Here is a 16,870-nt window from a genome sequence, read left to right on the forward strand (position 1 = left end):
CAATGTAGTGTCCTCAGTTGCAGAGCTCTGGGGGCTGCTTCACAGCCACTGAGAAAACCGAGGCGAAGAGTTCCATACTCTCCGTATTTAACACTAAAAGTCATGAACAAGGTCCTCTGTCCCGCACACTGCATCTCTGTCTTCAACTTCCTTCTTAAAGAACCCATAATCTTACAGCAGACAGGGACCTTTCCATACCCAGTGCTAGGGAATGCCAGGCAGAGGTCACTCCACGCTGTGAGGTTCCCATCACCCACCCCCGCTCCTCCGCCATATTATGAGGAGCACAGATGTCCTGGTGATGGGTGCACATTGCTCCTCCCACCCAGAGCACAACCCTCACCTGATCCATCTTCAGTGCAGTTCCTGGAGCCTCCCCATCCATGCGGTCTATCCTGACCCCATGGGTCCCGGGGCAGAGGGGCCACATCTGCATGGGAGACAGTGTCACCAGGCCGGGAGGTGGGGGGTGGATGGGGGTATCACTTGGTGAGGCTTGCCAATGCATTGCCTTCATTTTTTCTGACCAGCTGCAGATAAGTCTACTCTATTCCAGGAACTGTGATTGAACAGCAAGTACCTGCAGAGGCAGAGAGAGGGAGGATGCCCGCATCTAATTCCTAAGACGGGAAAGCCAGAACAACCTGCCCTACACAAGAGCACGCATGCTCTGCACTCTGCACAGGTCTGCCAGGCCTGATTTCATGGCCGGAAGGTGTTGGCTTTTCAGTCCCCAAGGAGGAACAAGTGTGTAGCTGGCTGGTGGCACTGGCCCTGCCCATCACCACAGCTTGACCACCACCCCCACCTGCCACGACGTCACCCATTGCCTCACCCGACCTCACACAGCCTCTCCCCCACCCGTGACAGCCCTGCCCTTGTGTGGGGCCTGCTATTGTCAAGGATCACGGGGGTCCAGTCCACATCCACCTTGTTGCCCTGAAGGCTGTCCAGTCTACCACAGAGCCTTCCAGATGAAACCTCTCAAGAGGGCGTCCATGTTGCTCTGAATGTGAAGTGCAAAGGCCTCAGGGAGTTCCTGACAGCTGGGGTCCCCTTGATCCCTGGAGGGTCAATGAGTTTCTGTGTCATGAAAGAATGAAACTGAGAAAGAAGAGAGGAGCTGATAAAAAACTGATGTGTCCAGGTCATGCAGTTAAAAACACAACTGCCCGGGTGTTCTCTGCATTAAGGGAATACCTCCAGAGAGTGCCTTCAGTCAGGCACCTTCTCTCTCTCCTGCGAGTTCGTCAGGGCTGGCATCCTATCCAGAGCAGGCCCTCACACTTCAGCAAATGAAGGTCAACACCTTCGAGCAGTTCTACGCTCACATGTGGGTTGGTCTCAGCTATACCAGAGGGGAAGCAGCACTGCCACAACGGGGCCTCCCCTGCCCCAGGGCCTTCCTCCCGCCCCACAGGACATACCCTTTGCTGTCCAGCAAGTCCTTGATGCTGGCCTTGGTGATAATGGCATCGTCACACTTGAACCACTGGTCTTTGTGCTGCAGGATAAAGCTGGTGTGGTGGCCGCTCTCCAAGGTCCTTTGATGGTTAATATCAGCAAATAAGGAAAACATAGTGCAGGAGAAAGGAGAGGGAGCGCAGAGGACTCAATGCTGTCACTCACCACCTCCAGAAACCAGGAGGCCTGGGAGAGGGAGCGCAGCGCACTCAATGCTGTCACTCATCACCGTTAGCAACCAGGCAGCCCAGGCAGGGAGGGGAGGCCTGTCAATCCCCAGGGACTCAGGCTGATGCACAGAAGGCTACAGGGATAAGGAGAGCCTGGTCACCCCGCTTGGTTCTCACCCAGGTCCAGCTGCTTCCTGGAACCGCATCTAGTGGGAGTGGTGACTGGAGTCAGCAGCGGGGATCCTGGAACATCCCAGCCTTTCATTCTTTCTACAACCCTAAGGCAAGAAGAATGGACACTGAGCTTTCCAGATGGAACCTCCCTTCTCCCAGAGGCCAGGAGTTGAGATGGGCTCCTCCAGTAGGAGGGAGCATCTGTGGCCCCACACGGAGCAGCCTCTCCTAGCAGAGCCACGGGCAGCCAGGCGGGAAGCTGGTCAGTGGCAGGAGCTCTGCTGGGCGCCCTGCAGGGCAGACAGGGGCCCATCGCTGGCTCTCCGCCAGAGGCCCCCGACACCCACACCGCTGAGCACCTGTTACTTGTTGTTATTGAGACTGTCCATGGGCTGCTGGGACTGTCCATTCATCCTGCTCTCTTTGCTATAACAAACGACAGCAGAATTCAGCATCATTCAAAATCATCAGACACAAGGTTCTCGTGATACCAACACTTATCCAGGCCCGACCACACAGACACTGTACTGGGGTGCATTTTATGTTTCAGGTAGAAATCACCCCACATTTTGTGAGGATACCAAGGCACAGCACACCTGGGTCCCCGAGTCACCTGGCCTGGCACCTGGCCCTCCCAAGATGGGTCCTGAATGGGCTTGGTGATGGGAGTCGGATCTGGGACAAACGTGAGTTTGGTTTGTGACACAGAGATGGTGAGGGCACTCTTCCTCCCACATGTAAAGGGTTTATTTGAAAAGCGTAAGTCAAATCCATTCCACAACCTAGCTTCCTCAAAAGGGGCAAAGATTGCTGCTCATTATTTCATGACCAGCATCTCTCCTGGTGAGATGGGGGAGACACGGGTACTGGGAATAGGAAGTCCCAGGCGTTATTTACTGTGTTTTCCCATGGTTGTGGTTGGCTGAAAACACAAGATCTTTGTGACCCTGACCTTAGCAACAGTACTATCACCTCCCTCGGTACATGACATCGTGGTCAGGCTGACAACACGGAGCTCTGACTCTGGTGATCTTGTTTCATTCAAGAGGTCATCTGTGTGCCACAAGACGGGTGGGACAGCCATGAGAAAGGACACCAGGAAGAGGCCGATAACTAACCAAAGGCAACATGCTTTCCACAGTGCTGGCACTGGGACGGTGGCCCTCTGAAAAACAACATCCTCCAAATCATAACATCCACGTCTCAACCCTCAGAACCTGAGACTGGGACCTCATTTGTGAAAAGTCTTTGCAGCTGGAATCAAGGTAAGGATGTCGAGATGAGATACTCCTGGAATGATCTGCCTGGGCCCCAAATCCAATGACCACTGTTTCTGACAGAGAAGCAGAGGGAGATTGGACACACACTCAGAGGAGCCGGCCGTGTGACCAGGAAGCCAGGGAAGGGACATGGCCACAGAAGTTACATATGGAATCACCGGCAGCTGGAGGCTGTCTAGGGTCAGACAAAGGGCCTAGGGAGGAATGGAATCCCCCTAGACTCTTTGTAGGAAGTGGGTCCCTGCCAACCCCTTGATTTCAGATTTCCAACCTCTAGAACTGTGAGAAAATTAATTTCTGTGGTTCTAAGCTTCCAAGTTTTTGGTCGTTTGTCACAGATCTGTAGGAAACTCATATGTGTCTCACACATTAGTGAGCAGCATGGTATTCTGGAGGCTTAAATTCCAAGGGCCCCACGATATTACAGATCTGAAAAGGAAAATGCAATCTACAACTGCAAAAGCAATGATGTCTGTCTGTATTTCAACACCTGTTCCACCAATTAAAGTGCTGACTTCTCACTGTGATCCCACCTGACTTTGCCAGTTTGAAAGTGGATCAAAAATTGTTAGAGAAATATTCAAAGCAAAATCAGTATCTGGCAAAAACAACTCATTAAAGTGTGTCTTATCTTAAGATCAGGATAAATAGGTTTTTGGAAGGTGGGGTTTATATTAATATCAACAGTCATCTTATCACAGGAGCTCTGAGCTGGGTTCCTGTCCTGACCACAGCCCCTCCAGACACAGAACAGGCCAACACCCCCGCCTAGACCTGGAGGCCAGGAAAGGGGCCATGTCCAGCTCCAGGGGAGAGAACATGTATGTGGCGATCTTCCGTCACAGCTTGGCTGAATGTTCAAATCACTGCAGAAACAGGAAAAAGGCAGAGAAGAGGAAAGAAGAACAGAAATGTCATTGGAGGCTTCAGGGGCTTCCTTCAATAACATATGTCTGTGTATCTCATTGTATTTTATGGAATTGCCTTTTAGCTACATCTAGAATTACAGATTCCATAACAATGATAACCCATACAAGTCCTCTTTTACAGGGTTCCAGTCAAGGCTTCAAATGATGGAATTGTTCCGTGATCACACCAAGGGTACAAAAAGTAATTTCACAGCAAACCCAGCAAAGCATAGACAAGCAAACAAAGATCCACGACCCGCAGCAGAATAAATAATTTGTTTCTTTCACCAGACAGAAGACAGTCTTTTGCCTAGATCAGGAGTCACACATTCCAAGCAGTGAGCTAGGAATGGGTGCTTTCCACATTTAAAGAGTTGTAAAATGAAACAAAGAACATGCAACAGAGATTGTGTGATCGCATGTGGCCCGTGGAGCCTGGTATCTTCACAGTCTGGGCCTTTAGAGAAAGAGCTTGCCAACTCCTGGACTGCATCTGAATGCTGAGGGCCTTCATTCTAAAATAAAAGAACAACGTAAAACCTGAGGTGGGAGTAGCTGGAGGAATTTGGGTAGAGGTAATAAAAACGTCACAACCACTCCCTCACAACCACTCCCCTCCCCTAGAAGAGTAGCTCAGATCCTACTTTCACTGTAAGACCACTGCTTTTGTTTACCACAGCACAGAGAGAAGGACAATTCACTCACACCCTCTTGTTTCCTCTGTGTTCTTGCTGACTTGCTGCAATTATAAAAAATGTTGGCCAGGCGTGGTGGCTCACGCCTGTAATCCCAGCACTTTGGGAGGCCGAGGCAGGCAGATCACCAGAAGTCAGGAGTTCAAGACCAGCCTGGCCAACATGGCGAAACCCCATCTCTAATAAAACAAAAATTAGCCAGGCATAGTGGTACACGTCTGCAATTCCAGCTACTCAGGAGGCTGAGGCAGAAAAATTGCTTGAACCCAGGAGGCAAAGGTTGCAGTGAGCCGGATTGCGCCACTGTACTCCAGCATGGGTGACAGAATGACGCTGTGTCTCAAAAAAAAACAACAACAAATAAAAAAAAAAAAAAACTCTGCACATCAAACCAAACCAAGAGGCTGCAAGTTGTACTGTGGGCTAAAAATTGAGTCTGCCACTAGGGTTGGCTTTCTGGAAAACCAACTATTTTGAGATAGGAACAGGCTACGATGGGCAGTTTCTTCATGTTGAGCTGATCCGTGGACTCCTGGTAGTTATGGCAATCACTGTGCTTGATCTTGGCACTGCTGCCCAAGTACTCTGGTCTGGTGAATCTACAAGGTGTTTTAAAAAGATAGGAATGGTAAGGGAGATGTGAGAGACAGGAAAAAGTGAGGAAAGGGGTATTTTATCTCTTTCAATAGGTTGATTTTCCTACCAAAAACACCCACATAGAACTATGAATGGTTACAATTTCACAATGAAAAAAAGAGAAAATGTTTCCACCTTTGCTGCCTATCTCTTTAGAGAATATTGATCATAAATGTTTTGTTTCAGGGAAAGAGCTGGGGAAATGATAATAATGTTCTAAGTACCACATGACCCAGCAGTCAAATTTGAGCCAGAAAAATGAAAACTAATGCTCACACAAAAACTGTCCACAAATGTGTACCACAGTGTTACTCATAATCATCACAGAACTGGAAACAACCTCATTTCTTCCCATGGATGAATAAAGAAACAGTGGAACATCTGTACCGCGGAACATCTGTACCATGGAACACAAGTCAGCAGCGAAAAGGAAGGAACTACTGACCGCAGCCACACCCTGGATGCATCCTCAGAGAGTTATCATGAGCAAGAAAAGCCAACCCAAAGGGCTCCCTGTTGTATGATTCAGTTTACATGACAATCTGGAAATGTCAGGTTTATGGAAATTGAGAAGGAGTCCCCGATGGCTGGGGTTACAGAGCGAGTGGTGAGAAAGGAGGTGATGAAGATGCTGGGTACTTTCTGCATGAATGTCTCTATCCCGGCTAGGGCACCGCGCCACAGCACTGCAGGATGTCACCATCAGGGAACCAGGGCAAGGAGCAGCAGATTGCTTCTTACAACTGTATGTGAATCTACAATGATCTCAACATGAGCAGTTTAATGTAGAGAGACGAGAGGTCTGGGAAAGGTAATTTCCTGACAGTGCAGAGGCAAGAAGTAGGAGGGCTACGTTAGAAGTGCATCTGGCACAGGTGGCAGCTGCCACCAACAAAACCCACGGAACAGATGATTCAACAAAGCACACATCAAATTTTAAAGCTGAAACACTAGCAAAAATCTCAATCTTTTCACAGCCAGGTATGGAAAGCCTTTGTTTACGGTTTGGAAATTCTGCCATCTCACCTAGGGCAAGATGAAAAGACCCCCGGGCAAAGTGGCACCTGTTTCCTTGCTAGCTTTGGGATCTGTTCTCCACAAGACTCAAAAGGAGCCTTTGCTTGTAATACAAAGTGAGGAAGGGCACGCTCTCCCTCTCCTCCACCTTCCCAGGAGCCAGCACCATGCCAGGTCTCTCCTAACAACACAGGCTTCCTACACATTGTAGTTTGTGAAGTGCGGTTTCTCCCTCATGGCCTACTGTTTTAGCAATGCTTTTTTTTTTTTTTTTTTTGAGACGGAGTCTCACTCTGTTGCCCAGGCTGGCATGCAGTGGCACAGTCTCGGCTCACTGCAATCCCCGCCTCGCAGGTTCAAGTGATTCTCCTGCCTCAGCCTCCCGAGAAACTGGGATTACAGGTGCCTGCTACCACACCTGGCTAATTTTTTGTATTTTTAGTAGAAGCAGGGTTTCGCCATGTTGGCCAGGCTTGTCTCAAACTCCTGACCTCGTGATCCACCCGCCTCGGCCTCCAAAAGCACTGGGATTACAGGAGTGAGCCACCGTGCCTGGCCAACACTTTCACTTTATTGGAATTTATAACGAAGTTTAATTTAGTTGCAAAGGCCTTCTTTAAGAAGGTTTTGAGTTCCATCGTTTATTTACTAGTTTTCTGAATTTAAAACGTGATACCCCATTTTATTATGTGGACTTAGTGTTACAAAGTTGATGCTTTCAAAACTCTAAACATGCAAACTTTTGGCAGGGCACAGTGGCTCATGTCTGTAATACCAGCATTTGGGGAGGCTATGTTGAAAGGATCACTTGAGCTCAGAAGTTCAAGGCCAGCCTGAGCAATGTGGCAAGACTCTGTCTCGACCAAAAAAAAAAGAAAAAATTTTTTAATCACAAAATTATCTGGGCATGGTAGCACGCACCTGTGGTCCCAACTACTGGGGAGGCTGAGGCAAGAGGATGGTGTGAGCCCAAGAGATTGAGGCTGCAGTGAGCTATGATCATGCCACTGCACTCCAGCCTGTTCAACAGAGCAAGACCCTATCTCAAAAAATAAAATAAACATGCAACTTTGGTCCTGTTGACTATGCAGCCAGACAGAAACCAAAAGCTTATACCTCTTCTAAGGAATACTTCCACTCAACAAGGACTCTTCTGTATTACCTTTAATTAATGCAAATAAAACAAGGACTATAAAACACTAGACAAAGTTTAGGAAGGTTTTCTGCTCCTTTTACAATTGTATGCTACGGCTACTTAAATACATTTAAAAAAAAAAAAAAACACTTCCTAAATCTTACTACTTATCCCAAATAAAGCAGTAAATGAACAATTTCAAAAATGGCCCTAAGCACAGAACATCACAACTAAGTTTCAATCACGTGTAGAGAAGGCTGTGGACCACAGGGAGAGAGCTGGACGTTTCTCAGCTCACACTCCAGGGTTGGTGTTTACTACAAAGGCTAAAGGAGCATCCAGTTTGGCTCTCAACTCATTTACATGAGGAGGTTGGAATATCAGCTGCTGACAGCAACATCCGGCACTGTGCAAAACTGGGGAACAGAAATATCAGCTGCTGACAGCAACATCCGGCACTGTGCAAAACTGGCCAAAACAGAAGACAAACTAGCCAACCCAGGCTAGTGCTGCATCTTTGCTCAGGCTCTGTCCTGGGCATGTAAAAGAAAAGCCCTCTTTTGGTTCTGATCAAGTACAGCCTTCCCGCCAGGAAGACAAGCCCCTTCCACATGGGTGCAGGCAGGCTTCTCACCTTTGAGGCAGTCCATGATTGTGGTGGTTCCCAGACACGTGGCTTTCCTTGTTCACCTTGCTGCCCTTGCTCCCTGGGCTCAGGGGCCAGAATGGGGTGGAACAGCTGGGCAGATCCAAGCTGATGTCCCAGAAGGGATCTATGGTAGTGGAGACACTGCTGGAAGCAAAGAGAGGGAACAATGCCCGTGAGGACTGATGCCCTCCCAGCTCCAGAGGCATCCTGGGGAGGAGGCTGCGCCCACACCCCTTCCCCATGGTGCCCTTTGTCTCAGGGACACTTGGGACTTGGGATCAAGAGCAGCAGTGCTCATACCCGACCTGTCTTGGCTCCCAAGGTGGCCCTGGGGAGGGATGTGTGTGAACCCTGAAGCCAAGGGCTGCTCCTCAAGCAAGGGCTTCCCAGTCTGGAGACCATCATAGTCACTAAAGGGCTTTGGAAGAGGATAAACTCATGGGCCCCATCAGAGGCTCTGAATCCACCGGTCTATTTTAAAGTTGCATCTGGAACCTGGGGCCTGCGATCTAGGTGACACTGGAGACTTCCTTGCACACTTCACAGAGAGTGTGGCCCAGCCAGGCTGGCCTTTTTTGTTTGTTTGTTTTTGACAGAGTCTCGCTCCATCACCCAGGTTGGAGTGCAGTGGTGCCATCTTAACACTGCAACCTCCGCCTCCTGGGTACAAGTGATTCTTCTGCCTCAGCCTCCTGAGTAGCTGGGATTACAGGTGCCTGCCACCATGCCCAGCTAATTTTTTTGTATTTTTAGTAAAGACAGGGTTTCACCATGTTGGCCAAGCTAGTCTTGAACTCCTGACCTCAAGTGATAGGCCTGCCTCGGCCTCCCAAAGTGCTGGGATTACAGGCATGAACCACTGCGTCCAGCCCCCAGCTGGACTTTTTTTTTTTATACTTTAAGTTCTAGGGTACATGTGCACAATGTGCAGGTTTGTTATATGTATACATGTGCCATGTTAGTGTGCTGCACCCATTAACTCACCATTCACATTAGGTATATCTCCTAATGCTATTCCTCCCCCCACCCCCTCCCCACAATAGGACCCAGTGTGTGATGCTCCCCTTCCTGTGTCCAGGTGATCTCATTGTTCAATTCCCACCTATGAGTGAGAACATGCAGTGTTTGGTTTTCTGTTCTTGCAATAGTTTGCTGAGAATGATGGTTTCCAGCTGCATCCATGTCCCTACAAAGGACACAAACTCATCCTTTTTTATGGCTGCATAGTATTCCATGGTGTATATGTGCCACATTTTCCAGCTGGACATTTAATGCTGCATTTCACAAGGCCAGTTCCTTGCTAGAGATTTATTTGACAACACTAAAAACAAAAACTCACAGACTGGGAAATTTGCTCTCGATATTTATACAAGATTTAAATCTGAGACAATTTCCTGCTGACGGAATTCAGTAGTTGAGGGTCAGCAAGGAGGTCTAAACTGCTCAGAGCAAACTCGGTTCCTAATGCTTAGAGCCAAGGCCTTTAACGGTCTATGCTCCTTACAGAAAATTGCATCCGTGACACAGCCAGCAGTGGCCTTTCCTGTTTTTCACTGGTCTTATGCAGACTACAGGTGGCAATCCATTATGGGTTCTGAAATCGTTTTAGTGGATCATGTCCAAGGTTTTTAAAACTTCAACTGCAGTAAAGAACAGAGCCAGGCACTGTGGTGCACACCTGTAGTCCCAGCTACTTGGGAGGCTGAGGTGGGAGGATTGCTTGAGCCCAGGGGTTCAAGGCCAGCCTGGGCAACATAAGACCCCATGCCTAAAAATAAAACAAAACCCAGCAGCGTGCACTAAGGTTGGTTGAGAGGGTTCCTCTAATCTAACAAAACAGTAGATTCTTCCTGCACTCAATGCTTGGAGCTATAAGCAAAGACCACACCTCAAAAGAATTAGGGCCACTACATAGAGAAAATGGAATAGGAAACTATAAAATAATGAGAACTAACACACTTCAAAGCACATATGTAAATAATCTGCCATACGTGATCCACCCCTTCTTGAAGGGGGTTATTTTTTGTTTGTTTGTTTCCTGGTCAAGGACTAGAAGAAGAGAAATGTTGGGGGAAGCTTCCAAGAACACACTACTGGCTGTGGACAACACCAAGACCTCCACACAGAGGTCTCGCATCCCACCGGGACACCCACCCCAGGTTCTCCCCAAGAGGAAGCACCTCTACCCCACAACCTTCGCTCTCAGGGCGTCTGTTAACCATTTCTCTTGTAGCCTCCTTAAAGACCTCTCAGAGCACACACAGTTCTGGAGACTGGCAGCTCTGGAGACTGGGAGATGTCAGCAGAGCCCCGGTGGGTTTCAACGCCACCAAGCACACGGCCTATCACTTACTGGTAGACTTGGCAGGTGACGTCCAACTGCAGCCCACCAGTGAGGATCTGATCTATGACGCAGCTGCAGTGTTTGGGGTTGTTGGCCTTCTTCCTGTTGTCATCACCTGGGGACAGAGCACAGCTCTGGGATTAACGTCTGTGTGCTCCAAAGATGGGGAGTCTCCAAGGGAAGAGCACATTCACCCAGCAGAGACCCGAGGAACCCTGGGCCGATGCTTTAAAAGGCCACATGAGGCCGGACGTGGTGGCTCTCACCTGTAATCCCAGCACTTTGGGAGGCCAAGGCGGGCGGATCATGAGGTCAAGAGATTGCGACCATCCTGGCCAACATGGTGAAACCCCGTCTCTACTAAAAATACAAAAATTAGCTGGGCGTGGTGGCACGTGCCTGTGGTCCCACCTACTCAGGAGGTTGAGGCAGGAGAATCGATTGAACCTGGGAGGCAGAGGCTGCAGTGAGCCAAGATCGCGCCACTGCACTCCAGCCTGGTGACAGAGCGAGACTCTGTCTCAAAACAAAACAAAACAAAAAAGCCACGTGAGGACATTCCTCATTTCAGCAGAGGGTCTCCTCATTATTTTAACGTGATGAGAAATCACAGCACTTGGATTTGTAATGTTTCTTTTTCTCATTCCCTAACAAGAGCCCCACAGCTTCAATCTTGCCAAGAAAGCCCTCATAATACCCAAATGACTGAGTATAGGGTAACTGAGCACCTTTTTCATATAGAGAATGATTGAGTCAATATTTTTCTGGTAAGACAGCTAAACATATGGTGGGCCAGGTACACCCAAGGAAGCCCCTACAACCTCCCTCCCTGACTAGGTATCACGGTGCCCTGAGTGCAGAATGCGACACCGCAGGGTGCTCTGGAACTGTCCTCATCAGCTGGAGCCCCCCAGGGGACAGCATGTCTTCCTGTTAGTTGCATCTGGAAGTGCCATGCCCACCCTCTCTATCCAATACACGTTTAATTCATATCTGTGTGTGTGGGCAAGTGAAGAAGAAACTTAAGTAGTGGAACTTAATACCTAATGTGGAATACATATTCCACATAACTTCACTCAACTAGACAGTAGGGATAGTGCATGGGGCTGTCTGTTTATAGGTCACAGTTCAAAGATGTTGAATCATGACAGAGGAATAGAGATTGATCACTGAGTCTTCTGAGCAGAGGTTTAAGATTAGAAAGAAAAATGCTACCCAGAAGGAACTCAAATTCATGGGACAAAATGTTAGAATATCCATGTAGGAAGATGCAAAGAAAGATAAATGGAAAGATGCATGGAAGTCACAAGGACAAACAACTGCACGTAACCAAGGGCACATGGCCAGGTCACCTTGCTAAAGGGTTTCGACGATCATGTTTCTAAATGGAAGAATCTTACATTTCTTTTCAGACATTTCCAAGGGGATGAAATCAGAAGCACAAGAATCTTGGTTAGGAGACTGTGGACCGCTACCGCTACTGGCCCCAGTCAAGCACTTACCTCACTGATTACAACTGTCCACGGCTCCATGTCCCCATAGACTGTAGGTGCTAGGACAACCCCGATGCATTCTAGGTAACTGGTAACTGTTTACTAAATAGCACATTTTATAAATGTGTGCATCAACGTCACTTCAGTGTTCACTAGTAAATGACCACCTCGTTCCTTAGCTACTCAAGCCAAAAATAATAATAATATTATTATTGTTTTTCACATAGTAAATTTTTTATTGGAGGGGGAGAACATCTAAAATCTACATTCTTAGAAAAATTTTAGTATGCAACACAATATTTTGAATTATAATCCTTGTGCTGCACATTATATTTCTAGGCCTATTTAATCTATCATAATTGGCACGACTACAACCATAAAGACTGTTGAGATTACAATGCTCTTTACAAATAACTCTATTCAAGAAAAAAATTGAAATGACACCCACAAAAAAAGCTGATTGCGTTTTTATAATAAACAACAATGAAAGAAAGAAAATACGTTTTGAGAAGAATTTAAAGTACTGAACTTAGGTTAAATTATTTAATACAAAAAGTATTAAAGTGTCATTTAACTCATTTGTAATTTAAAGCCAGCAGAATATACATACTTCTAATTGTCATCCTACTAAGAAGATACATATACTGAAATCAACAAAGTTTTAAGTTCTTCAGTTTTTAAAGATGCATAGTTTAACATTACCGAGACACTTTCCAACACATCTTCTAAGCAAGGCACCAGACTCCAAATTTTTTTTTTCACTTAAAAAATATTCACTGGGCTGGGTGCATGACTCACGCCTATAATCCCAGCACTTTGGGAGGCCGAGGCGGATGGATCACCTAAGATCAGGAGTCTGAGACCAGCCTAGCCAACGTGGCAAAACCCCATCTCTACTAAAAATACAGAAAATTAGCCAGGCGTGGTGGCGAGTGCCCATAATCCCAACTACTTGGGAGGCTGAGGCAGGAGAAGTGCTTGAACCAGGGAGGCAGAGGTTGCAGTGAGCCGAGATCATACCATTGCACTCCAGCCTGGGCGACAGAGACTCTGTTTCAAAAAAAAAAAAAAATCATTTTACTAGTCCCTTCATTCATTTTACTGGTCTCTTTAACAGATTTGAAGGAAAGTTTATAGACTGTAAGTCATGCTTTCTGTTATTATCTACCTCCTACTTATTCTTTACCTGAAGGTGAAATGTCTAACTGTGACTTGGAACTGTCGTCAACCCACAGTATTCTAAGCATATATTATTTTCATTACCAAATTTCATCTTCCCAGCTTGAAGGACTACTAGCAAACTGAGGTGGTGACAAGATTGACATGTGAGAAGTCAGAAGAAGGCAATCTGAGGCTACTGACCCCCTGGCCATGTTATACCTAAGAAGTCAGTCACTTGAGCATCCCTGGGTAGGAGGCTACTGTGTGTTGTTGAGGTCACATCCACATCACCTGCTGGCTGAGATGGAGTGAGTTAAATCACAAAAGTTAAGAGTAAAGAGTGTTGGTCAAATGAATAGACCTAATCCTGATATCCCTGAGAATTTCAGATGGAGAAGCATTTTCAAAGAAAACAATTGTTTCACAATGATCTGACAATGAATTTTTCTTGCCTGTAAATTTTATTTGAAAAATGATAAGGATAAAAATAATTACATTTTTCTTCCTTTTACACTTATTTGACCTAAAATAAAATTTCAAACCCCCTAGAACCTGGAGGCTATCACCACATATCCTGATCATTCAACCTGGAGTTGACATACCTTCTCCAGTGTCACCACCATCCATGTACATACACGGCTAATGATGCATCTTCATCATATGCCTCTGATTAAATCTATCATGCTCAGTTACTCCTCCCAGGAAGAATCAAGCCACAGGAAAATAGGACTAAGGCTGAGGATGAGAAAAAGGTGAAGTATGGAAAGTACTGGAAGATCGGGGACATGAAGTGGGCTGGGGAGACAAGGAATTTAATGGGAGATCCTGAACACACAGGAGCAGAAAAGGGGCAAAAGCTTACAATGAACTACCAGAAATTGGAGGGGAAATAAAGATGTCAAAGATAAAAGCCAATTTCACCTAATGCACAACTCTGTCTCCAGCAAGATCTACTCCTCCAGGCTTAGTGGGCAGTAACTATTGGAAGGTTGGCAGAGATGCGGGAACTAAGAAATAAACCAAGACTACAAAATTACCACTGTGCCTGCTTCATTACACCTTTCTTCCCCCACTCCAGGTAACACTCACATAGAAAGCACAGCACAAAATGAATGCCCACTGGTTGGTTAGTAAAAAGTTGTAAAGTAGGCAGAGAATGGGAAAGGCACCATTGTACTGTTACCAAGCAAAGGAGGCTGGCTGCCCAAGTCACTGGAAGTCAATACTGTAACACTGGGTTTTTGATAAAATAAAAACTGTTATTGCATGTCAACCAACAAAGAAATAGGAAGTCCAGCTCAAATCTGTCTCCCTGCGCTGGCGTTAGGGCAATTATTAGAAATGGTTTTGAGTGTGGATTCCGGGATTAGCAGGTGCGTGGTGGAAGGAAAGAGGAAGTCTGGGAAGTCCCTGGGCATTTGCTCCTGTCTCTTCATGCTACCTAAGGGTTCCACCTGCAAATTCAGTGAGGAGTTACTATGAAACATGCCATAGAAATTCAGCTGTAAGGTCAGCAAGCTGGGTCTGTGCAGACTCTAGATGGCCTTATAGGTTCCAATGGATTTCAGCCAGTTTTATTAACCTACAAGCCCAGGCATTTCAGCATTTCAGCAATTTGTTGCTTTTATCTGCCATCCTGTAAACTCAAGAATTTCTATGAGTGTTTTCTTTAACTCTTTGGCACACAGTTTCAACGCCCTTCTTCTCAGAGGTTGTCATTCTCACCCTCACCTAGAACTTCTGGGAGTTCTAGCCTCCCACATTGTATTAGTTTTTTCTCACAATGCTATAAAGAACCGCCCAAGACTGGGTAATTTGTAAAGGAAAGAGGTTTAGTTGACTCACAATCTCACGTGACTGGGGAGGCCTCAGGAAACTTACAATCATGGCAGAAGGCCAAGGAGAAGCAGTCACCTTCTTCACAAGGCGGCAGAAAGGAGAAGTGCTAAGAGAAGAGGAAAGAGCACCTTATGAAACCATCAGATCTCGTGAGAATTCACTCACTATTGCGAGAACAACATGGGGGAAACTGCCCCCATGATCCAATTACTTCCACCTGGTCTCTCCTTTAACATGCGGGGATTATGGAGATTACAATTCAAGATGAGATTTGGGTGGGGACACAAAGCCTTACCATATCACACATATCATACATAGAGCCTAACCTCCCCACATCCCATTCCTTGATGGGGTGTGGGGGGCAAGTGGGGAGGGGGGTGACATCCCTGTTCTCAGCCATCACAGGAAGTCATGACCCTGTAGGCGCAGAGACGTGGCTCACATTTGTATCTTTTGGGGAAAACTGAGATAATCAAGGTGGGGCTAGGCTCTGGGGATGAGGCAAGTAAAGGACTTTGCCACGTCCGCACCCACCAGGCAAGGAGCAGAGGCTCTGTTAGGGCGCCATGCCAGGGGCTGCAGTTTCAAAATCCTGCAGACTACACCCTCGATCTGGCCGCACTGTCCTCAATCCTGCGAGGTGACCTGGGGAGGGAGGACAGGTCGCATGCTCCGACCTCACCAGGGACTCCACTGGACCGGAGTTCTTCCTCCGCCCAGTCCACATGAGAACACTCCGTGGCCCGCCGGGAGACAGCTTCAGACCTGGAAGCCCTGGAAAAAGAAACTGATATCGCCGGCCGGGCACGGTGGCTCAAGCCTGTAATCCCAGCACTTTGGGAGGCCGAGGCGGGCGGATCACAAGGTCAGGAGATCGAGACCATCCTGGCTAACACTGTGAAACCCCGTCTCTACTAAAAAAATACGAAAAACCAGCCGGGCGAGGTGGCGGCGCCTGTAGTCCCGGCTACTCGGGAGGCTGAGGCAGGAGAATAGCGTGAACCCGGGGGGCGGAGCTTGCAGTGAGCCGAGATAGCGCCACTGCACTCCAGCCTGGGGCACACAGCAAGACTCCGTCTCAAAAAAAAAAAAAAAAAAAAAAAGAAACTGATATCGCCATCGCGGCTGCCGCTAGAGGGCGTCTGGGGGCGAGGCGCGGGTGGGGCCAGGCGGTGTCCTACAGGAGGCAGGGCGGCGAGCCGAGAGGGGCGGGGCAAGGGACCGGGAGGGGGGGCCAGCGGCCGCAAGGCGGAAGAGACCCTCTCACCTGCGACACCGCGCCTCCCGCTGTCTTCACTCTCAGTACCTCTTCGCGTTCTTGCCAGTGCCGCATCGCTGGGCTGGCTGCCTCCGAGGTCTCTAAGAGCCGCCTACCACGCCCCGCCCGCCACCCGGCAGCCCCCAGCCCCTCAAGGACGCATCACTTAGTGCCGCGGTCACGGCTACCGTCACAAGCGCCCCCCAGCCCCACCCTACCCCGGCCTGCCCGCCGTCCTTCTCCCGCCCCCGCCCCTGCCTGCCAGCTCCACCGGGCCGCAGCTGCAGACGACCTCAAAATTCCTCGGCCCGCGAAGGCCGCCAGCTGCAGGGAGCGGAGGGGAGGCGCGGTCCCGCAGCGCCCCCAGACTCATGTCCCAGGTGTGTCCAGACCCCCGAGGCACCGCTCGCAGGGCGATGACAGCCCGCGAGGCTCGGCCTCGGCCCCCGGCACCCTTGGTCCCAGCTACGCCGCCTCCTGGCCTTCCCCCAAGTCCGAGGGAGAGGTGGGATTCTCCCCGACGCAGTGGAAACCTGGAATCCCTTTTAGGGTCCCGTTCGTGCTGCACCATCTGCAAACGGATTCATGTCCGGAATCCCCGAAGCCTTTAGGACAGCTCTTACTCTGTTGAATGAAGAGTCTCTAAT

At 48.3% G+C, this 16,870-nt stretch overlaps 2 protein-coding genes across 14 annotated transcripts in view; one reads left to right on the top strand and one right to left on the bottom strand.

The window, feature by feature from the left end:
- Positions 1 to 531: 531 nt before the first annotated feature.
- The window catches only part of LOC119618095 (uncharacterized), an 81,594-nt gene continuing 65,255 nt past the window's right edge, over positions 532 to 16,870 (bottom strand). The window contains exons 1-8 of one of the 13 annotated variants that reach the window (XR_012090333.1): positions 16,233 to 16,332; positions 15,008 to 15,071; positions 10,482 to 10,587; positions 8,114 to 8,272; positions 1,812 to 1,912; positions 1,428 to 1,544; positions 931 to 1,064; positions 532 to 580 (exon numbers count right to left, since the gene is read on the bottom strand). Coding sequence is in view for 7 of the 13 variants with exons in the window: in XM_073009032.1 (XP_072865133.1) it covers positions 1,345 to 1,544; positions 1,812 to 1,912; positions 8,114 to 8,272; positions 10,482 to 10,587; positions 15,008 to 15,071; positions 16,233 to 16,298 (696 nt within the window). In the remaining 6 variants the exon portion in view is untranslated. Of the gene's footprint in view, positions 1,545 to 1,803; positions 4,512 to 8,113; positions 8,273 to 10,481; positions 10,588 to 15,007; positions 15,072 to 16,232; positions 16,333 to 16,870 lie in introns of those variants that run through there. The other 12 variants (XR_012090338.1, XR_012090336.1, XR_012090337.1 and 9 more) reach the window with 12 other exon arrangements.
- The window catches only part of SPMIP4 (sperm microtubule inner protein 4), a 44,851-nt gene continuing 44,394 nt past the window's right edge, over positions 16,414 to 16,870 (top strand). The window contains exon 1 of the mRNA XM_007981840.3: positions 16,414 to 16,603. The gene's annotated coding sequence lies outside the window, so the exon portion shown is untranslated. The remainder of the gene's footprint in view (positions 16,604 to 16,870) is intronic.

This window comes from Chlorocebus sabaeus, chromosome 21, assembly GCF_047675955.1.
Source record: "Chlorocebus sabaeus isolate Y175 chromosome 21, mChlSab1.0.hap1, whole genome shotgun sequence".
Taxonomy (NCBI): Eukaryota; Metazoa; Chordata; class Mammalia; order Primates; family Cercopithecidae; genus Chlorocebus; species Chlorocebus sabaeus.